Here is a 24,810-nt window from a genome sequence, read left to right as displayed (position 1 = left end):
GCAACAAAACAGGAAAACCAACCCCATTTTCTTTCTCCAATACAGAAAAACAAAAGTTTATAAGTATTTTGGTTCCTAAGATTTAGGGTGTCGGTAGTCATCAGAGGTTTAACTGTTCATTGCTTATACTTGTAACTCCTTCAACTGACTTCTAACTAAAGTAAAGGTGAAAAACAAAACACACTAATATAAGTTACACTAGATAGTAAGGCAGCTTTTAGAACTTTCTGCATGTTAATAGGTTGCCCAGAGTGATGGTGGGAACTCCATCCCTGGAGACACTCAAGGCCAGGCTGGGCAGGGCTCTGAGCACCCTGATCTAGCTTTGAACGTCACTGTTCAGTGCAGGGGAGTTGGACTAGATGACCTTTAAAAGTCCCTTCTAACTCCGAAGACCATGTGATTCTGTGACACAAAATTGTTCATAACCATTCAGAAATTGGTTGTGACAGCAACACCTAAGGATGTTACCCTACACACAAAACAGCCACAGCAAAGTTCTTCCACAGAACTTGTTGCAACACGTGCAGCCTTGGCTTCACTGAAGTCCCTGACAGGCTCAAATTTACATCCTCAAAGAAAAGAAAGAAAAATAAAAACGAAGGAATAAAGCAACAATAACCAACCTGCAAGGAGCGGGGAAGAAAAATCCCAGCCTTGGTTTAGACCCCTTGTGCTGCATTATTTTCACAGTGAGCCAAAACAAGGCCTGCCCCTTCTGAATGGTGTGGTGGCAGGGCTTATCAAAGTCAGCTACCAAATACATAAAGTCACTACATATTTTAACCAGCTTCCCTCACAGACAATAAATTGACAACAGCAATATTAAGTATTAGGCTCTTTTAATCGATTGGGCTCCTTAGTTATAGAACACATGGGGTAATCATAACAAGGGAACGCAGTGCCTCTATCCAAGCACTGTCAGCATGGCTCTGTGACCCAAGCACCACCCCGAAAGCCCCCACCAAGACAAAAGAAAGGAAAAGAGCAAATGCAGAGAGGCATTGCCAACCTCGTGCTGCTCAAAGCGGGCAGCGTGCCCGGCCGCTCACTGAGAACACCCTCAGGGAAAGCACCTGAGGCACAAACCGCATTCCCCTGACGCTCAAAACAGGGGAACATCGGCTCAGTAAGTACGAGAAGCAGCAGTGGCCGCCCCCTCCCCAAAGAGCCACTTCTGAAACGATGAAACCAGTCTCAGGACCGGGCCCCGACGCCGGCCACACTCGGGCGTAGGGGCGGAGCGCCGCACTCACCTCCTCCACTCCACTCGCGCCACCGCCGCTCGCCGCTTCCGCCCTCACGACACGACCAACCCACCTCCGAGCGGCAGCCAATAAGTGAAGTCCTTTGCCCCTTCTCCCCGCCCACACAGGGCATTTTTCACCAATGAGAGCCATCCGCTCCTCCTCGCCCCTTCCCTGAAGGGCGCTGGTGCTTCTCCCCGCACCCGCCGGAAGTGTGATGTGGCCGTGAGCACGTCGCCATGGTAAGCGCGGGGCGGCGGGCGGGAGCTGCTGGGCCTGCCGAGTCTCTTCATCCCCGAGCCCTTTCTGTCCGCTCCGAATCCCTTTCCTAGGGGCTGACGCTCTCACTTCTCTCTAAGGGGTCCGAGCCCGCGAGTTCAGCCACTCGAGGGTACCTCTCGTAGTGCTGCTTGGACAGCAGGCCTGCAGCACTGCCCGTGCTACCGGGCCCGGCCTCCGCTCCCCGCAGGACGTGTTGGCTATCTGTAGGGCATTGCCTAGTTTCCCTGGGGCACGGGGCTGTGCTGCGCCTGTGGCACATTGCATCGGTGCAGCGTTTTTGTTTTGTCCCCCTGCCTTGTCAGGGGCACGCTGTTGGTGCAGCTAAGGCATGTTTTGCAGTTGCAGCAGCAGGCCAGGTTCTGTCACTGGTTCCTGTTTTTCATGAGTAGTGTTGGATGCCTAGTAACGTTGGGTGCCTGTGTGCATTTGCTTAATGAGAAGCTGTGGGTGACATACAAGTTGACCTGGAAGCCTGTTAGTGTTGCTGTTCAAATTTTTTACAGTGTTTCTGGTTTTTTTTGTTTGTTTGTTTGTTTTTTCTAATACACGCTGAAAATATGAGCAAAGGATTTGTGTTTGGATCAGGCTTTAAATCTTTATCAACTAAGATACTGAGCTTTAGATGAGTGGCACGAGTACAAGACTTGAATGTTAAAAGTAAGGACAGATAGAAAAGAAACTCTTATTCTGTACAGTTAAAGGTTTGTTCATAATTTTTATTTCAACCCAGAATTCATTTTGAGAATAGCTTTGTCAGAATGTTTTGGCTTGCTTTCTCATCAGCAGTGGTGTGCAACTTCCACTGAATCTTTCAGTAATTTCCACATATTTATTACAAGATTAATATCTCTTGAACTTTATGGCATTGTTCAATAAAAGTTCCTAGATTCTAGATCTTGTCACCAAAAGGAAAGTGCTGGAAGTGATTTGCCTCAGCATTCCTTAGCAGATCTTTTAGATGAGCCTCTGCTAAACATGTGCCAGGAAAGATTGTGGAGCAGGACATCTTGAATGAGATCACATGGCATCAGGCCCTGACAGCATGTGTTCATGAAAGGCAGATCCTGCTTGACCAACCTCATCTCCTATTATTATCCTCCTGATGGATGAGGGAAAGGCTGTTGATGTAGTCTATCTAGGCTTCAGCAAAGCCTTTTACACTATCTCCCACAGTATCCTTTCCTGGAGAAGTTGGCAGCTCATGGCTTGGACAGGTATGCTATTTGCTGGGTAAAGAACTGGCTGGAGGGCCAGGCCCAGACAGTAGTGATGAATGGAATTAAATCCAGCTAGTGACCAGTCACAAATGATTCTCCCTAGGGGTCATTATTGGATCCTGTCCTGTTTAGTATCCTTATTGGTGATTTGGTTAGGGTGATTAAGTGCATCCTCAGTAAGTTTGCAGGTGAAGCCAAGCTGGGAGGAAGTGTTTATCTGCATGGGGTACAGAGGGGTCTGGACAGGCTGGATTGCTGTACTGAGTCCAGTAGAATGTAGTTCAATAAGCCAAGTGCTGGATTCTGTACTTTGGTCACAACAGCCCCAGACAGTGCTACAGGTTTGAGGCAGAGTGGCTGTAAGAAAGGGACCAGGGGCATTGGTTGTCACTTGGCTGAGCATGAGCCAGCAGTGTGCCCAGGTGGCCAAGAAGGTCAATGGTATCCTGGCCTGTATCAGAAAGAGCATAGCCAGCAGGAACAGAGAAGTGAGGCTGCACCTTTGGGCTCCTCACTACAAGAAAGTCATGGAGTTGCCAGAGCATGCCCAGAGAAGAGCTATAAAACTGCTAAGAGGTCTGAAGCTAAGTCCTGTGTGGTGCAACTGAGGGAATTGGGATTATTTAGTCTGGAGAAGGTAGGGCTCAGGGGAGACTTTATCACTCTCTGCAACTGCATGAAAGGAGGTTGTAGTGAGGTGGAGGTCAGCCACTTCTCCCTTGCAACTAGTAATAGGACTAGAGGAAATGGCCTCAAGTTGTCCCAAGGAAAAAATTATCTTCCAAAACAGTAGTTAGACACTGGAACAGACTGCCCAGGGAAGTGATTGAGTCACCATCCCTGGTGGTGTAGAAGTGTTTAGATGTTTTACTAAGGGACATGGTTTAGTGGAAAATATTAGTGATAGATGGACAGTTGGAATGGATTATCTTGAGGTCTTTTCCAACCTTGGTGACTCTGTGATTCTAAACCATATCTCCAAACAGTTGCCAAAGAGCTCTCATGATAAGAAGCATAAATTGTCTTAGAAGATATATAAAACATACATACAGAAAATGTGGAAGGTGAGAAGGAAGAGATGAGTGGAGTCATCACCTTTAAAAGGTAGCTGTTACAGAAGTACATCACCACCTTGCTGTTTCCATAGCACTTCAGAAGTGACTGCAGCAAAAAAGTGAGAGAACCTAGATGATCAGTGCAGTACTTTACACTGGTCAGTTAAGCATTTACATGATTTATATGTAGTATTAGTACTTATATCTAGCACAAAGGTGATGGCATGCATATGGATTCTTGTGAGCTTTCTTTCTCACTGTCCATAATACTTTTGAGAAATTGGGCTATATTTTTAAAGTAACTTAAATTAAGCTAGAATTTCTTAATGAGATTGTTTTAAGAGTTTGTAGAGGTGAAAATAAGTTTCCTCACTCTTTTGGAAGTTTAACTTCCTCAGGAAAACAATAATCCTGTGGCATATCTAGGGCTTTGGATTGTTTGTGATGCTGCTTCTGGTGTCATAGCTCTGCTGAAAAAATGTACCTTGTGGGACTAACAGTCATGAACTGTTTGTTGCATTTTCTTTTGCATGCATGATTGGCTGTGGAATAGGAAACAGCTGTGTGTAAGTATCATTAAGGGAAAGAGAGTAGAGTTGCACATCCAGTTTGTTCTCTTCCCTGAAAAGAAAAATAGCTGCAACTGTGACAAACTGGTAGCTTTGTAAATGCAATGATTTTGAAAAGGGAAAAAGTCCACTGGAAATTATTCTTTAAGTTCCATCCCATTGTCCCCCAGGCTTTCTTATCACATAATTGGTTTGTAAGTCCAGATGTATGCTCTGTGTGAGGCCAGCCTCTGCCAAACAGTGTGTATGGAAGCTGACTTGTACCTGTCTTTTCCTTTATCTGAAAACACAAATTTTTGTATTTATCTTTGTTTCCTGCCTATGAGTAATACAGTTTTAGCTTCAACTAACATTGAGAAGGGAATGGATTCTGCCTAATGAATTAAAACGATTATTGAGGGGAAGGAATATAATAATGACACAGATTCTTGGTTTATGTAGAAGCAGAAAATTTATGTCACTCTGTCATGCTGACTTTTGAAAAGCTGTATTTCAGAAAACTCAGCAGAAGTTCTGCTGTTGAAACTGGAAAATGTACCACACACGTGGTTTGGTGGGTGGGAAGAGGGTAGAAGCCTGAAGTAACTCCATATTAAAGATGATGAGCCTTTCACTTTGTGAATGGAGGTCTTCAGTTTCTTTTGTCGTAAAAATATGCAACTACAGCCAAACAACATGAATATGCATGAGAACTTCGTAGTAGTTATGTTATGTGTTTGTAATTGCAACTCGGCGGTGAAGAAGGAATGCATTGTAGTAAGCTTCATGAAGATGGCTTCTTCCCTTCCCACTCTGGTTATAACTGACCTCAAATTCCACATTGTTGTAGAAAATTTAATTTGAAACTTTCCATTAGAACAAACGTTTCTGTTACAACCTCCGTTGCTGCCTTAGAATGACTTTTATAGAAGGAAGGAAAATTGCTCATAAAAGCTATTCTAAAAACATTACGTAGTAAATATTGATCCAAGACAAGCTTTCTAATACAAACAGTGTTGTATAAGGAAAAAAAAAATGCTTTCAGAAGTCTTTTGTGTCTGGCATGTGGAAGTTAAAGAGGAACTAATCCTGATTCAAATTTTCTAACAGCTTCTTCTTTATAATGGGATAAAGAAAGACAAGATTTAAAAAGTTGTCCAAGTTCATCTTGGATATGCACAGCGTATACACATCTTTGTGTAATGAGTTTATTTGAAACGATGATATGCAGCCTTTGCATGTCTTTTTTTGTAACACCGTCAGGCATGAAATGTCTTAAGTAAGTGAATACATTTTCAGGGAGTTTCAGCTATAGTAACAAAATTTTCATCTGATAAAACCTTTGCTGCCCAGCTGACATGTTTTTTTGTTAGTAGTCTGAGGTTTTTACTCTTTGGCAGAAGCTGTAGTGCAGAAAGATGCTACGGCATCATTTGTACCATGCCACAACTGACTTGCATCTCTGCAGTCAGTATGAGTTAACCTCATGCCAGCTCTTACATGCCTCTCAGTGTAGGACTAACTGCAGCTAGCAGAGGTAGAAGTAAGAATAATCTGTCCTCTGTACATTTTCTTCTGCTGGAGGAGAGGAAAAAAAAGGAGAAATAATTAATGTAGCTAATATTAGCTAATGTTAGGAATATTAATGTAGCTAAGTAGGAATGAAGAAGTAAGCGCTTTGCTACACCACTGTTGTTGCCTAGTAAGTCAGATAGCTTCAGTAACTGTACATGCTGCTGTGGAGTCAGAAATCTGTAATGAATGACTGCTTAAGTGGCTATTATAGATAGAGGATGTGAAAATATTTTTCTTCTATGATTGCAGAACAGAGGAAACAATTTATTCTGCTGTTGTAAGATGCGTGTCTTTAATACCTCTATTAATCTGGTTTTGAAACTGTAAGATGTATTCGATCTACTTTAACAAATTTTACCGCAGACCTCAACAGTGAAGGAATGACAGCAATTGAATGAAACCATTTCCTTGCAGAGTGCCAAACACTTCTTACTCAACGTTTTTGGCTATGTCTATTTTGAAACAAATTGATGCAGTGAAAACATGAAAAGTGTTGAAAAGGTTTTTTGTTGTTTTTTGTTTTTGTGTGTGTGCAAGCTATTTGAAATTAGTAATGGGCTGGTTACCCAAATCCTGATTTAAAAAAAAGCACAAAGTAGTAAATGTGGCAGTGTAAATGTTTTTAATTAACTTCAGCATTCATCACTGTGCGCATCCACTGCAGTAGCTATAGTGCTAATGCACAGAGCCTGGGGATCAATCCCAGTCAGGATTTTCAGTTTCAACTTGGTAACCTAGGTTTTGAGGTGGAACCACCTGGCACTTGTCATAAAGGTGTTAAAAATCCAAACTGTGCTCCTGATCTGTACCAAGGAAGAGATGTAGTATCATAGAATCACGAGGTTGGAAAGGACCTACAAGATCATCTAGTCCAGCCGTCCTCCCATTAGTAGATCCAGTAGATCTTCCCAGCAGTGAAGGACATAGAGACTTAGCAGACTTTTTGTGTTTCTTGACAAAGTATGTTTGTTCCTGAATGAGAAGTAATTATCTTTCATGTTATAGATAGTTCTACTGTTAAGGAAATAAATCTTACGTTATATGTAACAGTTTGAAAACATATATATAACAGTTTAGGTAAATTGTAGGATGCACTGTTACTTGGCCTTTGGAACAACAAGTGGCTACTATCCCATATTTGAATGCTGCAACTTCTTAAGCTTTTTTTAACCATGCTCAGCAGTATAATTCAGCTTTCAATTGCTGAGGGTTTCTATGGAGGTGAGATGCATTCAGACAAATAAAAGGTATATGTTTTTCTTGCTGTTCTAGAGTGGAGCATATGCAAGGTTAATATTTGATGCTTGTAAGTTTGATGCAATAGTAGAACTTTAGTAATCAGCACATATCCTCGATGCTAAAATACTGTAAAATAAAACAAAGCAAAAAAAGATTTTGGTATTTTCAGTTTTGTTAGCTCTGAGTTTCTTCTATGTCCATCTTCATATTCCTGTTGCAGCATGTACTGTAAATTAACTTTTCCCCTCGCTTTATTTGAATGCTGGTTTTATTCGGATAGGGATATCACTCAAGTTAAAATTTGCTGGCATGTTAAAATTACTCCTACATCTTCCATTCACACACTCTTGCAATTGTTTCTTAAGACTGGTTTGTAAGTATGGGCAAACTAAGCAATATGGTGTGCAATTGCAGAAAGGAGGGTTGTCTGGCTTGGCAAACTGTGCAGCTTTCTTATCAAAAAGACAAAGACTATACAAGTATGGTTAACCGTGCGGCTTCAGTAAATGGCAAATGAAGCCAGAGCGGATTGTGAGAGAGTCTTTTTCTTTTGTGTGGGTAATTTTTTCTCCTTCTGTTCAAGTACTCTCTGGAAGTCTCTAAGGTACAGATTTTTAGGGCATGAATGGTGAAAGAGATAAAATACAAGATTTATTTCCACTTAAAGAGCTTTACTGATTATTACCTACTCTAGTTAAAGTTCCAGAAGTTTCCATTATTTCTCTTTTACTCTAAAGAGCTCACTTAATTTCAGTATCCATGAATTGGGACAACAGAAATCATTCCTTATCAAATGGAGGGGAAGGATGGAAAACATGGTAAGCTGCAAGCTACAGTCTTCTGAGAAATGTCAGAGGAAAAGATGCCTGGCTTTTCTGGCACATCAAACATAAAAGCAGTATTTGTAGAATAAATATGTAGATGGTGCATCACCCAGGTATTATAACAACCTCAGTAAGAGAAGCTTAGTATTGTAGCTTTCAATTAGCTTTTTATTTTTAAGATTCTGGGGGAAATGCTGCATTTGCTAGCTGCTTTGTCCCGAAAACTCAATGTTGGGACTATTGACTAGCTACTGGGGCAAACAGAGTATTCAAGTGAGCCTGCATTTTTAATATTGTCAACTCAAGGTGTCATATAAACGTGAATTTTAACTGTATTAAAGAAAAATAGGTGTGTTAAAGTTAAGAGCTTTTGTGGAAGTGAGTACTTGCATTCTTCTCTTAATTGTGCAGAAGAATTCGTTGTATTTTAAGCAGTTATATTACACTTCATTTGGTTGAAAATGGTACCTGCTGGTGCCTGTGTGCTTAGTTGCCATTTTAATTAGACAAATATTTCTTCAGTAGATGTGTAGAGGAAAGGTAACTTATTATTCTAATTGTGACGTAACATACTTTTGGCTGGTTGTAAGGCTTCGTATTTTAGATGGAACTGTAAATGTATTAAACAGAAATGTGAATTAACAGTAAGCATTCTTCAGAAACCACATCCTGGATGAATGTGAAGTAAACTTAAACACCCTTATTAATGTTCGAGCAACCAATAACTGCTAACAAAACAGTATCTAGATTCTTATTAAGTTCAGCTGCATTTTGTTTGAAGACCTCTTGCTTAGTTATTCACTGTACTTTTGCCAATAAAAACATCAAATTTAACAGATTTGCAAGTATTTTGTATTTTTCTTACAATTCTTATTAGCATGTCTCTTCTGCAATGCTTATTTTCTGTTCATTTTTATATGGTTACGTTTAGCAGGAGTAGAAAAACTAATTGTTTCAGAATAGTTTGGAAAATAATTATGTGCATATTTGAATTTTTAGCAATTGCTTTTGCCTTCAGCTTGGAGTAGTCTTACATGTTTTATTTCCTTTTTTTTTTTTTTTTTTTTTCCAGTTTCATACTCCAAAAAATAGGACTTAAGTTGGGAAAATGAGAATGTCACTACTTAATGGAAACCTTGTATAATAAGCGTTTTAACTTTTTAAGGGTTTCTTCATTTAAATTTTATTTAGATTGATTTCAGTTTTCTGTTACTGCAGTTGAATGGTACCTCTGAGTTAATACCGTTTTAATGTGGGATTTCAGTGTTATAAGCCTTACTTAAATGCAGTTGAACTATGGTATGAGCTCTTGTTCACATTTTAATGTGAGAGACAGCTAAATGATCCAATACTAACATCTGTTTCTTTGTTTCCAGAGGCTATAATCATCCATCAATCTTATATTATTGTAGATTGGAAAGACAACACAAGAAAACTTCAGGAGTATTCACGCTTTATTTCTGCATATTATATGAAATTATTTTCAGTAAGATATGGTATCATCGAGGAAGTAATATTGAGGTGTCTAAATTTGAGTTTTGGGAAGGATTTGAAGGAGCCTTCAGGCACATAGCTCTTAGCATTAAAATCCATGATCTTAAATTTATGAAGACCTGCAGTCAAACTTGCTCTTGCAAGTCCTGCTGCATATAACGTGTTCTTAGAGCTTCGGGTAATACAATTGTGCTTCATAACTACCTGGAGAGAGCACACAGAAGAGGGAATTTAAAAAATAATTAAAAAGAAAAAAAAGTGGTACTTAAGCAACAAAGAATGTAGAGGCTACTAAGGTGCTTCCATCATGTCAGAAAAGTTTAAAGTGCAGGTATGGAAAGTCCAAGCATATATAACTAAAACCACAGCTGACATAAAATCAACATAAAATACCAGTGGTGATTATATTCTGCATTTGCAATCTGAGCTTTGAGAAGAAATCTTTTTACCAACATGAAGACAGAATATAAAGACAGCGTCAACTTTTCCATGTTGAGGAATTTATCTATAACAGTGATCAGGATCTTCATGAGGCCAACCAGCACTGTTTGAAAAATGCTTTAACCAATTGAATTTCAACCCACCTATATTACGGCATTTTGCAGATTAACATGGTACATTAACAATGTGTCTTTTAAAAGTATTCCAAGAAGTGTACAATTCTTATGGGTTTGAATTACATTGCTTCAAGCAGTTGGATGCAAGTTGCCCTTTTCTGTAAATTCAGTTGGAGTATAAGAGCTACTTTTAATGTGAAGTGTGAAGCTATCTGATTCAGAAGTAGATGATCATTTACAGTTTAAAAATGCAGACAAATTTTGAAATATGCCTCTTTCCTTTAAAATGACTTGTAAATGTTTGTGTAATTCAGAACATGTTTATGTAGGAGGACACGTGTAGTTATAATGATGCACTATGCTGCATATCTGGGGAAAAACGTGGGAAGTCCAACAAAGAACAATTATGTACTGCCGCTATTGATTGATTAATAACATATTTCATGAGTATACATTTACATTCCCTGCTTGGTATGAAGCAAATGGGACAGTGTGCCCTTTTTGCCATGTACATCTGAATGCCCGATAGCACCAGGCTGCTGGGAGCAGCTGCAGTGTGAAGCCTGCAGGAATTCATGGGAACCAGGCACTGGAAGCACAGTGCCATGCTATGCTGAGAGCAGCTGTCTGTCCCAGAGGACCAGTCAAATTCATCATTGACAGGGAGTATCAGAGCCCCACAGGAGCCAGGAGAATGCCTAATGTGGGCATTTGAGGACTTCCTAGTATCCGAATGTGACAAGTGCTTGTGACTAGTTGAAAGGCAAGGGTATGCAGACAGTAGTAAGTAGTATTTTCTCCATTGTACATAATCTGTCCATTTCTTTAAGTACTGTGGATAAGTGATTTGGCTAGCTAAGCTAAAATACTTACCCGCACATGATGATTTAGCTAGTGCCTTGGCTAGGGAGGAAGGCAGCTAGAGGCATCTTGAAGAGCACCGGCCTGTCCTTAGATACTGGCTCACTGCTTGACTTGTGCAGTATCCAGTCTGTGCTCCCTCTTGTTGCAGAAACCTTCCTGCCTGTCAGCTGCTGCATATGGCTTGTCTTCCTTCACTGCCTACCATATCTGTCTGCATCCTAGTAATCATCACATTTACCGTTTTTGGTTTTTTTGTTGTTTTTTTTTTTTAATCACAGAACATAGGAACTGAGGGCAGTGGCTTGATTGAGAGTTTAGTCCTGTACAAAGGCAGCTGAGGCAAGATATATCCTGCTTCAGACAGAAGTAAATGGGAGAATTGCACACCCTTTTATGAGCCAGCTAACCTTGCCCCTGGGGACATGCAATACCAGGATGCTGAAATTGGTCCTCCAGGCTGCAGAGGTGGAGTTGTTCAGCTGCTCCTTGACCTCTGTGTGCAGCTCTGCACTCAAGGGTTGCCTGCTGCATGTTATTAGCTGAAACGTTCTCATTGTTTTGTGTATCAAGCCCTGCCTAGTGTGTGTAGTCAGACTGGCAGCTCTGTGTGCGTTCCAGTGTTGTCTCATGTGATTCACAGACTTCTCCATCGCTAAAGATACATATGATTACAATATGCACATAATTAAGTATATTTCAAATCTCAGTATCAAAAGAGCTGTAGGTGTTCTCTCTAACATGTGGTTAGTGCAAGAGTACAGTAGTAAGCTGAAATACTGTGATTTTAATTTTGCTTAATTATATAGAGAAATGTGATTCTCAGAGCTTCAAAACATTAGAAAGTTGTGATGCAATAAGAAAGTGCACGTCAATCAACAGAGCTATGCTTCAGGCTGTGGAAATGGGATCACTGTGCTCTTAACTAATCCCACCCAGTTCTCTGCCTCGTGAAGGAGACTGCAATGTAATATCCCTTCATAAGTGCTGAGTATTTACACTTAATTACATATTGCTACTCAGCATTCTGGGTTGAGCAGTAGGGGGGGAGGGGAAAAAAAAAAAGATACTTGACATAAATTGGTCCATAGCACAAAATTGCAGAATGAAGAATGTGTTCTGTTTGTTTTTTCTGTTTATTTATTTGGTGTTCTGAATAAACAGGATCTGAATATGACAGTGGAGCAAAGTAAAAATTAGGCACTTTGCAATAAACGGTTGTCTGTTTTTCTACCTGGTGCTGTTGACAAAACTGCTTTTTGAGGGATGTTATCTTTGAATGTTTTCTTTCTTTCTTTTTTATTTATTTATTTTTAGTGCAGGTTCCTACATCTGGATTATTTTAATATTGTAAGGAGAATCTTAAGTCAGATTTGGACTAGTTACTAGAAGCTATAAATTACAAGGACTAGCTGCCAAATATTTCTTCCAACATTTCCAGAGAAAGTCCTGCAAAATAATAATAATGTTGCTAGTGCATTCTTTATTGGAATGGTGATATAGTGCTTGCTGGAAATTGGCATCAGCAAGCTTCCTTTCAGATTTTGTTCTTGATTTGGAGATCCAGAAGTCCTTATGTGAACACCCATTTTTGGTCCATATGTGTTACGTAATGATAGTTGGTTACGATTTGATGACACAAAATGCGTTTTGACTGTGCAAGGCTAAGGCATACTTTAATCTTATCAGTATTTTTTTAAATTAATTAACTCTATGTTACTGGTATTTCAACTTAATTAAATGGTTGGATATTATAGTCTCTCAAGAACTTTTTACTACCAGTAGGCAGATTAATTTGACTGTCAGACAACAGATCTTTAATCCTTTAAGTCAGTTTCTTTGTTCATCCAGCATTTCCCATATGAACATCCATATGTGTGATTTTAGCAAAGGTATTTTTAAATTTAAAATGAAAAAAATGATTTCAAAGTAAAATTAATGAACTGTCTTCTTGTAGTACAGATGGGTCTAGTAATGTGTACTTACACAGATATGTTGAATTTTGAGTGCCATCTTCATGTAGAAGTATAGTAATGATTGCCTTTTGTATTCAGTATTTTACTCTCTCTTGGTGCTACTGGTTTAGTTAATTTCTCTTTACATCCACCTTCACCACCACCATCACAGCACTCTACTGGTGCAAACTACAGTTACACTTATTATTGGCCAAGAGGGGATGTCTGTTTTCTGTAACTCTTAGGCTGACGCTAATAGGTTTCCCGAAATTGGTTTGGAACAAGTACCTGGGAGCAAATCTGTAAGGTTACCCTTTTACCTGCTCTTTACCTTTCTTGAGAGGAACTGGGAAGGGAAAGCTCCACTCTTTCACTGTTGTGCACAGAATACAAAAGCTGTTGGAAGTGTTTTTTTTGTTGTTTGTTTGTTTTTTGTTCACTGACAACATTGATTTTGATTATTTTCCTTTTTCAATGGGTGCTGTATGGGGAATCGTTTATTTTCTCCAGCTTATAAATTGAGGGAAATTTTGTGCTGTGAAGGTGTAATTTTTCTTTTCTAATTTTCTTCCTTAGTCTGCCATCTTCAACTTTCAGAGTATTCTGACTGTAATCTTGCTGCTCATATGTACCTGTGCCTATATCAGATCCGTGGCTCCCAGCTTACTGGACAAAAATAAAACCGGGTATGTAGTCCAATCATTTTAAAAATTCACAAATTGTTTGGTTTTCACTATAATGCTTTATTCTTAGTAACTTCTAATAGTGGTTGATAATACAAATGCTATTTTGCAAAATGTTTTTCTTCTTTAAACATAAAAAACTTTTGGTTGTCTTTGATAAAGATCTTCGCTGTATAAGTTCTTACTGTAGAATATTGAAATTACTTGCAGTTTTGCATTGTGAATTTATTGCCTCAGAAAGCCAGCTAATATTTCTTTTTTTAGTTATTTTTAAGGCTTGTAACATTTTCCTTAGATGCCACAGAAACAAGAGACAGAAAGAAAACATTTTCTTTCTTTCAGCTGTTATTATAAGGATTTATTTATTTTTTATTCTTATGGGTAGAGAATTAAACCTTAACAGCAGAAACTGGCTGGCTATTTCTTTTTTTTTTTTCTCCTCTGTGTCATTTGGCTGCTGTGGTTGTATCTCTCACTTTTATTCCTGAAGCACATTTTCCTGGATGACCACCGTTTTTCTGTTTTGCGTTCCCAGTTCTCCTGGAATGTACTTGATGTGCTGCTGTGAAATAGTTCTGTGCCCTGCTCAGTAGCATGATTTTTGTGTTTGGTAGGAAATGAGGAGAGACAAATCTGTGCCTCCTGTACACTTTTAAAGCACATTCATGTTTTGGCTTAGCAATTTGCTTTGTACTACAAAGGATACCATGGAGTGTTGGATGCAGTGAGCAATATGCAGAGCTGTGATTTAAATGCTATGTTTTTGAAGTAATGATTGGGCAATTTTGAGCTATCATTGAGGACTATTACAAAGGAGATAATATTTATGAAAACTGGAGGTAATTCTAGCTGGGTAGGGAAAAAATACAAGATTTTGGTCTTTGAATGTTTGATCTCCACTTTTTCCATTAGACTGATTGCTATTAAAATGTTTTTTTGTTTTTTTGGGGGGTTTTTTGGTTTTTTTTTTTTTTTTTTTTGTTTTTTGTTTTTTTTTTTTTTTTCCCTGTATCTTTGGACACTTCTGCATTTAGTTTTAAGAAAAATGTCAAGGTTGTAATAGAACCTTACTATCAATAAACTTCCTTTTTGTATTTTGAAAACCTTCACTGTGATCAACTTCTGGAATTGCCATCTGAGTACACAAGTTTTCTTTTAGTAATGTAAACTACCTAGAGTACAATAGCTTTTTTTTGGTTGGGTGTTCTGGCATGAGAGTGTTTGTGTCTTTTCTAATGAGATCATGCAGTTACCACTGACGTGAGAAATTTCTTTTGATAATGGTACTGTTCTTTTGTTGTTGTGGGGTTGGGTTTTTTTTGAGTGTCTGCTAATGGAAGATAACATTATAGTCAATGAGGTATACACAGTAAGAAGTGAGAGAATTATTTTACAGGCATAGATTATGTCCTTTAATCTTCTTGTGGAGGTATATCTGTCTCAAGTACAATAGAAGTCTCTTCATAACGTGTTTTCAAAGATTGCTGGCAGTGAAGGAGTTAAGTATTTGATCTGTTGGCTTGTATTTATATAGATGTTGGACATACAATATATACATATACACACACACACATATATATACATGTATGTGTGTAGACCGCTTTGTACAAAAGAGTAAAATGTTAGCCCGGAAGCAATGAAATTTGTGTTTTGAATGGTGGATGTTTACATGGAGCTCATGCACTGTGTTAAACCTCTGTCCCTCTTCACTAACATATTCCATGCTCAAATGGAAACGTCTAGACATACTGGATAAAATAAATTCTACTGGTACTTCATTTTACCACAGAGGTGATCTTACTTCATTATTCCTGCTCCAAATTAGTAACATAAAAAAGTAGCAATAAAATATTAGTGCTACAGGGAGGAAAAATGTTAGTAGTAACTAGCTGTGTTTCTGACTGAGTGATAAACTTACTGAAGATGGAAATCCATTGTGTTAGTAATTAAGATAGAAAGTAAAGTAGCATTTTTCTGTTGGTTGAGAAACTACACTGCAGTGATATTGCCCTTTCTCATAACATTGTATTTCATCTGAATGGTTTCTGCCAAAATGTGTAGTTTTCTACTAAGTCAAACAATTTTAAACCTTTGTATTCCCTGAAGCATCATGAGTGTTTCCATGTGCTTTGTCAGGAGCAATAGCTTGTAGGATTGGGAAAGCAAGTGGAGATTTACTATTTCATACTAAGTAGTAAAGAATGTGTACCACAGCATAATTCTGTCCTCTCTACTAACCTGAAAAATGTGTTATCTTATGTGCAGTGGAGATTGCCTTTGACTTGCCACAAGCATTGCATTGGTTTCCTACAGTTCCTTCCTGAAGCTGTAGCGAGATTGCCCTGGCAAACACATGGCAGGAGCGTTTCACAGTATTATGAGTTTAGCAGCCAAAACCTGAAGCCCCTACATCTTTCCCATCTTGCTTGCTTCCATTTCTTTGAATTTTTTTTTTTTTTTGTAATCTTTTTCCTTAGATAGCCAACAGCACCTACAGTGAAATCAAGCAATGTGCAGCAACTCATGCATATATTTGATGTGTTGCTTCTTGAAAATTACAGGCTTGCAAGCCAGACTGACACCTGCATTAAAAGAAGGATGAGGGTGAACATAAAGGCTGAGGGTGAACATAAAGGCAAGAATGAGGAGCAGTGCAATTGCTTTGAATAATTGCTTAAGGAAGAATTATTTTGGAGCAGATTCATTCATGGAATCATCATTTCTGTATAATCAAACAGGCTGTGTCTTGAGATACTTGTTGTGGACCTGAGGTGAACATTAAAGTATGAGCATAGGAGAAGAGTGGCTTTTCTGCCACAGTGAGCTCTCTAGTGTATCCAGAGATTATGATTATGGATATTTTAGAGCTTCATGTCTCAATTTGCTACTCAGCAGTTAAGTATGTGGACAAACAGATCTACTGGGCTGTTCTGATAGGAGCACAAGCATCTCAAAAAGGTGCTGTTGTTACCTGTTAGAAGGCTTGTCAGACCTCGTGTCAGTGGTAAATTTAAATTTATTATGGGCACCTGATGAAACCTTGATTCTCTTTCCTACCACCCACACTAGAAGGGAGAATTATTATCTCCACCAGTAAGGAATTTTTTGAAGCTAGGAACAATGCACAATACTTTATGTAAATGTTTGAACTTTACTTTGTTACGTGTGGTGAAAAAGCTCTGGGAAGGTAAAGAAAAACCCCTGCTGAGACTGTTACATACTACAGGTTTGTAGACTGCCTGAAAGAGGGAACAATCTTTTTCCCAGGTAAAATTCTGTAAGTGTGCATAAGAAGAGAACAGTAGTGTTTTGTTTCAGCAAATTCCTGGGTACGCTTGTGAGAAATGGGAACTTGAGGTACTGGGCTGTGGAAGATTTTACTGCATGCGGTCTTCAAGTCTTTATTTACAGAGAACAACGGATTTAATAGTCTTGAGTGCCATTCACATGGGACTCTGTGACTATATGTCTTACTCAGTAAGATTTACATGTGTATCTTACTCGGTGAGATTTATACGTGAATAACTTTTTTACAAAAAAAAAAAAAAAAAGCAAATGTATTTAATGTTAGTAAGAAACCGGTCAACAAGAGTTACAATGGTCAAAAAGCATTTCACTTTGCCTTCAGAACTGTCAGTCATTTGCAGCCTTTTTGAACTCTTGCTTCTGAATTATCGAACACCAAACAGAAAAGAAAGACTGCTGAATGGAAAGAGGGATGCCAAAGTGAACAAAGGTGATAAAAGAGCTCTAGGTAGAAATCAACAGAAATTCTCTTTTAAAAAAAAAAAAAATTAAATAAAATGAGATTTGCTGACTGTGTAGTTACGCATGATCAAGTGGTCCAAACCTACCTGTCTGCATTTATACATTGAAAAAATATACAATTACTGAAGCCCAGGAATAGCAGATAACCAGACCAGGGTGGGGACAGATTCACAGCATTGTGGGGAAGCATCTGGAGAAATGCCATCACAGCAGGTAGTAGGTGAAGACTCGCAAATAATCTAGACCAAGGTTTTTGTTAATAAATCATTTTTTGTTAATAAATCAATTAACACATTATTTTGTGAATAAATATGATGGGAAGGAAGAGGAAAAACCTTGAGGGTTTTTTAGTTCATAAATGTGCGTGTAGTCAATGTAGCCAAATCCAGATGTTTTTACTGTATTGCAGCCAGTTATACTATGAAGCAAACCTAAAACGTAAAGTTTTCAACAAAGTTCTGACTGATATTTAAATGACTGAGAGTTAACTGCCCTTCTAATTCAAGATGCTTTAGTATTTTTGTTCTTCTTCTTCCGCAAACTTTCAAGCATACCCAACTACTTTTCTTGTTTCTCTTGAGCATTCTATATGAAGTCACTTTAGTTATATGAAGAAATTACAAAGGTGTGGCCTACTTGGTTTTGGTTTTTATTTAGTCTGTGTAGTTGAAACCTTTTTTCCTCTTTTTGTTAATTACACTTGTGATCATTAATACTCTTAGTGGGCAAGATTAGAGAGACTTTACCTAGGTAAACCAGTGTAAAATACAAAAAACAAACCTGAATAATTGTTTTGGTGTCTATATCTATGCAAATATTCTGTAATATCAGATTGTACCTACGAATATGCCCTGATGGAAAGCACATTTTCATGTACTATTGCTAAGAGAAATATCAGAGACATGCTACGAAGCATTACATTTAAAATGCTGTGATGTATAATCTCTTACACCTGCAGGAAAACATAAACTAAAAAAAAAAAAAAAAAACAACAAAAAAACCCTAAAAGACTTGCTAGACTTAGAACTTCGCTGTTTGTTTAGTTCATAGCTTGGACCTCATGCATGTACCTGGTGTTTCCTGAAGCTGAGAATTAAGTTAAAATCTGTTTATTTGAACTGCTGTAGTGTGGAAGGATGAAGATAAATTGACTGAGATTTTTCTTAAATGACTTCATAAACTCCAGAGCCTAATGAATTTCTTTTATCTTTGCAGACTATTGGGAATATTCTGGAAATGCGCCAGGATTGGTAACTTTTTTTCTTTGGAATATCTTTTATAAAATTTTCCTATGTGTGCGTTTTTTGTTGGCACAGTGTTTCCAGGTAGCAGTGGAAACCACACTTACGCATTATCTTCGAAAACATAACCTTTACCTGCATTAAATACAGTGAAGATTGACTAGGGGAGCTATGACTGTCTTACCTAGCACAGTGGAAGCCTGAATTTTTCTAATGTTAATTTACATCTAAGTTGTTAAGTTTCAAAAACCTTTTGCGGATCTTACTGCATGGAATCACTCAAAACAGACTTGTTATAACTTATGGAGTAATCAGTGATTCCTCAAAAACTAGCTTCGGTTTGAAAACCTAATGCAGTACTGACAAAAAATAGATATTTACCGTACAGTAATAAAACAACGTGGAATTCATAATGTGTTAAGATTCTGCTTAATCACAGATATTGCTTTTTTCTTTTTGTTAGTTTTTCTGCACTTCCGAATTACTCAAAGCTGTTGGTGTCAAGTGGAATTTATGGGGAGGCTGATCAGCTGTATCTGATTTTAGGCATTCTCCCATCATTTACGCTTGTATATTTTTTTTCTGTCGTGATTCTGAATTTATTTTTGAATTGAAAAGGGAATGTGCTACAGAATTCCAGACTTAAATCTTGAATATATGTCAATGATCTGAAAAAAAAAAAAAAAAAAAAAAAAAAATCATTAAAAACTGTTCTTCAGATTGTCTTGTTAATGCAGAGCAGAAGCATCGGGCATGTAATTCTAGATGTTGCTACTTGTCACTGAACCCAGAGGAAAATGTGTGGTTCCCTTTTCTTCATTCTCAGCCTTTTAAAGGGACATGACATACATTTTTCAGCATGTCAGAATGCACTGATGCAAAAAACATTCTTTTGTGAAGACCTGCCATTAAAATGATTGCAGGTATTGTCCTATTTAGTTAATAGACATAGCTGAACCAGTTATAAAATTGTAGTTGAAAGATACTGGCAATTTGGCAGCTGTTAGCAATGGATTCTGAGCTGCACTAGCAAAAATAAATCTAAATTTCAGCTGCATTAGGTTTTGTTCAGGGTTGAAGAGACCACTTCACTTTACCATCTTCTATTTAATTAAGCACAAGCATTCTTTTTGCTATTAGCTGTGCACAGCAAATAATTTAAAAAGCCATTTAAAAGAGTGCACAAGAGCTTTTATGAGGTCCCTGTCAATTTGATGAACTTAAGAACCCCTGTTCATCTGGTACAGTCTTCTCTCATACTGTAGCAACTTGATTAAGTTCTACATTTCCCGCATCCAAGGCAATGCATGCATGATCTATTCTTTCAAATTGGGAGATGAGGTAGCATCTTACCATTCCTCCTGTGTTTCCTTACATAACACTATCATGCCCTCAGTAATGGGTAATGGCTTTTGAAGGGGATTGCCAATATTTTATTTGAGTTAGTCACTAACAGAGAACTGGGGAAGAATGTAGGCTTTTAAAAATGGTAGTACCTACTGGCTCCTTTTACATACAACTTACTCAGAATGTTTAAACAACCTCTGCAGAATGTGCATAGGATTTTAATGATCAGCAAGTGGCTACGTGTTTACAGAGTTGTGCAAAATGATGTTTAATCCTGCCACATAGTGATTTTTTCAAGAAATTTAGGAGCAGGAAAGTGTAAGCCTTATGAAAATAATAATACTCTAAACTCTAAGTGTTGGACTTCCTCAAAAATTTATTTTAAGCAGATGTGAAATAGCAAACATTAATTCATTCAAAACTTAATTAAATATATGCCAGATCATTGCAACAGCATGTAATGTCACTGTGGCAGCCACCCCTGCTTGTGGGACATATCACTACAAGTATCTTATTTTATTTCTTAGGGCAATGCTGCTACACTTGAGGGTCCTGTTAGTGAAGGAGCCTCTTTTCCTGAGGATTATGCCTTAATGCCAGGCTTGTTCTTTTCCTTTATCATTTCTCTGAAAACAGTATCTTAGAAAATATAGTTTATAGTAAGGTAAGAGACCTCATGCAATATGGACAAATAGAACTTTGCTTAAGCAAACAGCTCCAACTCCATTTTTATGTTTCTGAATGCATCAAATCTGGAATCTTGTCATGTTAGAGCTGTGGCATTGTTAATGCTTCTGACAGTTTTGTAGGCTGGGAGAGGAATCCAGTGTAGGAGGCCATCTCTGTTCTCCAGAGTAAAGTCAGTGAATTCCTACAGAATGTGCTTAAGCAGAAGGGCAAAAGCAATTTCCTCTCTGTATGGCGGAAGCATCCGTATAAATCATTAGCAGTCTAGTAAATACCTTTCCATGACAGTGTTACAGTTCCCTAAGATTTTATTTTATTTTTTTTAATCTAACTGTTTTGGTGAGCAAGAGGTACTTTAAATTTTGTTTTGAGTGAAAATAGGTGAAAATAGATATTGATTGTCTTTGCTACCGAACATAAATCTTTTAAAGGAGCGCAGTTAACTTTTGTCTGTAGTCTGCCGTGGAAAGCTATGACAGTGTCAGAAATAGAGGTCTTAATGCAGCTTGTTAATCTGTTGACCTCTTCTATTACTTTGAAGGACTGTTTATAGAAACACACAGGTCCCTGCACTGAACTTTGCTTAAAGAAGACAGCTCCAATTCTCTCTTTATATACAGCAGCATGTACTGTCCTGCATCTTAGCTTTTCATCTCCCTTTCATATTCTTCTCCAGTATATATGGCTGTAACAGCATTTCTGCAACCAAAAGTGTTGAATGTTACTTTGCACGTGCAATGTGGTAATTGTCATGTTAGGCTAGGAGAAGCCCAGATCTATGTAGTTATGCCTGAGTTGTATTTTTTTCAATCCCTTTGCCTCCAGGTGAAAGGAAGAGCCCCTACGTAGCTGTGTGCTGTGTGGTGATGGCCTTCAGCATTCTGTTTGTTCAGTAGCAACTGGAGGTTGTCCCTTAGATTCTGCTAACAAACAGCGAAGCATGGAAGAAATTCCAGCAGGAAAAAATTAAGAAACATCGTCAACTCTCCTCCCACATTCTGGGTAGCCAGTCTCTTGGTGATCATAATGTAACTAACTTCAGTATGATATGTAGATAATAATGTCACATCAATATTGACACTGCTGATGTAACAGTTCGAAACATGTCCATTGTGTTTTTGGGTTCCACAAGAATATGTTTTGTACCATGCAATTAAAAAGGTTTTTAATGTTTTGTTTATTAATGTTTCGTTTTTGATTGACTCATTTAATTAAATTTTAACAATTATACATCTGGCAAAAGAACCACTCTTATGAAATTGAAGAACATTATAGAGTATGTTTACTGCATAATTCAGTTCTTAATGCCTGAACAATTCATGTGATATTGTGATAGGTATGATCACATGCTTAAAATAGATTTATTAAGTGTTTAAGTCACATTCAGCTTTTATTTTCTAATCTCTTAGTTTCTAAATCTAATGATATTTCTGTTGTTAAGATAAATCATAAATAAAGATGGGGATCATAACAGTTGTGACATCTGACTATCTGCTGAGAATTCACAAATGAATGATTGGAAAACCAGGACTGTTCTGTAAATATATACATATATATTTGTCTTTAGAGATCAAGCTCACAGGTAAATCATTCCCTAATTTTTATTTATTTATTTATTTTTTCAAAAAGATTCTGATGGCTCTGCTACTGTTTTTGAGGCATTTAATACAAGGTTGTTAAATCAGCTGAGGGGGCAGGTAGCTTCTCAGTAGTCCAGAGATAGGAAAGTTGCATGCCCTAATGTTCTAAGGGTTTAAAATAAAATAAATAAATAAATAAAATAAAATTTAAAAAAAAAAAAAAAAAAAAAAAAGATTACAGTCACTATTAGCAAAAACGATATAAACCTCATTATAATTTGCCATTCTAGTTTTTTAATTTTCTGATAATTAGTAACTTATTTCAGTAGTGCCTAAGAAGTGTATTTTTACTAGGCAGGTGTATGACTTCGTAATGACTGCATTTTAGAGTTATCTGTCTGCTGTATTTTGGGTTGTTCTGAAGAGGTATGTGATCAGAATGAGCTTAGCTGCAATAAAACAATCTGCATGGTATGTACCTGTTGTCATTCTTATTAAAACTCTTTGTTTTGTAGATCCAAATCACCCTGTACTTGGAAAGGAAGTGGTTGTTAGTGACTAGCTTTGTGTTATCCCATGTGTATCTGCATATCTAAATTATCATCAAACATACTTATTGGTCCAAAGCTGTTTTCTAATCAGCAGACAGGAAAAATAGCTTTTTCTAGTTTAGGTGAAATAAAAAGCATTGGTTCTAAAAACCTGCAGGCTCAGAGGAGTATGGAGCTGCATGATGTTGATAACCATGGTGTGCACACATACAAGCCTTAAACCAAGGAGGAAATCTGAGGAACAGCCAAGCCCATTTCTTTGAATGTGGGTACTGCCCCAGATGTAGCATTAGAGCATCTAAGGAACTCATTTCTGTGTATGGAAAGTGCCATTCCTAGACTGGGGATAAGAGAAGCTCATTAGGAGACTTGAGGTTTGACTCATGTACGTATGTGTTAAAAACAAGTGTAGGATCATTGGAAACTATTATATTTAGTGAGCGTGTTCTGGCTTTTAACATTTATTGGACTTTATGATAAATAATGGTGTCTATAGACTGTGCATCTGTCTAAAACTGCCCTAGTTGTCAGATTAATTCTTAATACCATCTGTGTTTACCTGTGTTTAGAAATACCATTGAAACAACCCTGGTAATTTTTTTTAGCCTAGATAATCCAAAAAGCACTGACAGAGCAATGTATTGCTAAAGCTATTCCTGTTCATAGCATTTTGTTGTTGTTGAAGGAGTTCAAATGAACCGGCCTCCTTGTGTTTGTCACTTTCAGTTCAGCCCTTAGAATTATTTATTTACAGCAGTTTTTCATTTTGTCTTAAATGTGGATAGCTAATGGGTAAATCTTTGAATATTGGGTTTTTTTTCACTGATCCTTTTATGATATTTACAGGATATTCCTGGCTTACTAGCTGCACAGTTGCTCAGCAGTGCCGCTTTAGCAACTATGCAAAGGACACATTTCTCAGCAGCTGCTAGAAGTGCCTGAGTTCAGAAGGAGCTTGTAATCAAGCCTTAGAAAAGATCGTAGGCAGAGATAAGTGTTGTCTATGATAGGGCTACTCAAAATATGCCGCCAGTAAAAGCATTTAAAAACAGGGTCTTTAAACTCTGACAGATGTCAGTTGTTTTGAAATAACTACTGTAGGCAGGTGTTCACCTCAGGAAGACTTCTTTGTTTTTACAAAGTTTCGGGTTTGGAGAGATTGATGCCTCTTCAATCTTACTGTTCAAGATATGAAGGAAAATACTGTTTTTCCCATGTTGGAATCTTAAAGCTATTTCATGTTCTCTGCTCTTTATCTCATACGCATCGTTGACACTTGGGGAAGGTTTAACTGTTATGTGAAGGAAGATGAAAGCGTAACTCTGTGAGCACACTTGATACAATTTTACAAGTTACCCTTAAACGTTAAGTCTGGACTACATTGTTTTTAAAGAACAGTAAATATGTTCCAATGGAGTTCTGTCACTAGAGGTGGCAAGGGAAAGAGTCTTTCCTGAACTGTGCTCTGATTCCTAAACCAAGTGGAGAAGGAAGTGCTTGTTACTATATTACACAGGTGCTAACGGTATAATGGCAAAAAGGCACACTAGCATACCCTACATCAAAACAGCTGATAATGGCTATTAAGGTAATTGAGAAGAAAGCAGCAGAAATTCCTGGCTGACATACAGGAGTTTATAACCCCATCAAGTCTGGGGAGATCTTATCCTAATTAAGAGCTGCTGGAACTTAGGAAATGGTTAATTAAATGTGATTTAAGCTTGTAGGTGTGCCTGCTGCTTTAGAAGAGTACTCATTGTTTTACATACAGGTGGATCAGCTAGCAAGCTTCTTTATCTCTGCTTGTTGCACACATTTGGTGAAAGGTGAGGGTAGTGTAGGCTGTTTTACATGCAGTTTAGGGGAATGTCCCATCTGTTTTCCTAGAGTATTTAGCAAAGTAGAAGATAAACAGTTTCCAAGATGGAGTATTCGTGAGAAGTGGGTAATGAAATGAAGGCGTAGGTGGGGAAAAGGAGGTGAGAGTGGCTGTAGCACAAGATACCTGCACATTCTGGAGATACAGACAGGTCCCAAAGTGAGTAATATTACAAGAGATTAGCATTTGGTGGTCAACGTGATGCAACCTGGATAATACC

At 37.9% G+C, this 24,810-nt stretch overlaps 2 protein-coding genes across 3 annotated transcripts in view; one reads left to right on the top strand and one right to left on the bottom strand.

Annotated features, from left to right (window-relative positions):
* The window catches only part of XRCC4 (X-ray repair cross complementing 4), a 172,076-nt gene extending 170,637 nt beyond the window's left edge, over positions 1-1,439 (bottom strand). Inside the window, exon 1 of one of the 2 annotated variants that reach the window (XM_072359156.1) lies at positions 1,257-1,439. In XM_072359156.1, coding sequence (XP_072215257.1) covers positions 1,257-1,380 — 124 coding nt within the window. In that variant the 5' untranslated portion in view covers positions 1,381-1,439. The remainder of the gene's footprint in view (positions 1-1,256) is intronic. The other variant, XM_072359157.1, reaches the window with a different exon arrangement.
* On the top strand, positions 1,394-22,060 carry TMEM167A (transmembrane protein 167A). Its single transcript, XM_072359158.1, has 4 exons — positions 1,394-1,489; positions 13,431-13,540; positions 18,521-18,555; positions 21,406-22,060. Exons 1-4 carry the CDS (start codon positions 1,487-1,489, stop codon positions 21,474-21,476), a joined length of 219 nt encoding a protein of 72 aa, XP_072215259.1. The 5' UTR covers positions 1,394-1,486; the 3' UTR covers positions 21,477-22,060.
* Positions 22,061-24,810: the final 2,750 nt, after the last annotated feature.

This window comes from Excalfactoria chinensis, chromosome Z (genome assembly GCF_039878825.1).
Source record: "Excalfactoria chinensis isolate bCotChi1 chromosome Z, bCotChi1.hap2, whole genome shotgun sequence".
NCBI lineage: Eukaryota > Metazoa > Chordata > Aves > Galliformes > Phasianidae > Excalfactoria > Excalfactoria chinensis.
Note: the sequence above shows the minus strand (reverse complement) of the source record. Positions and strands in the feature narration are given on the sequence as shown.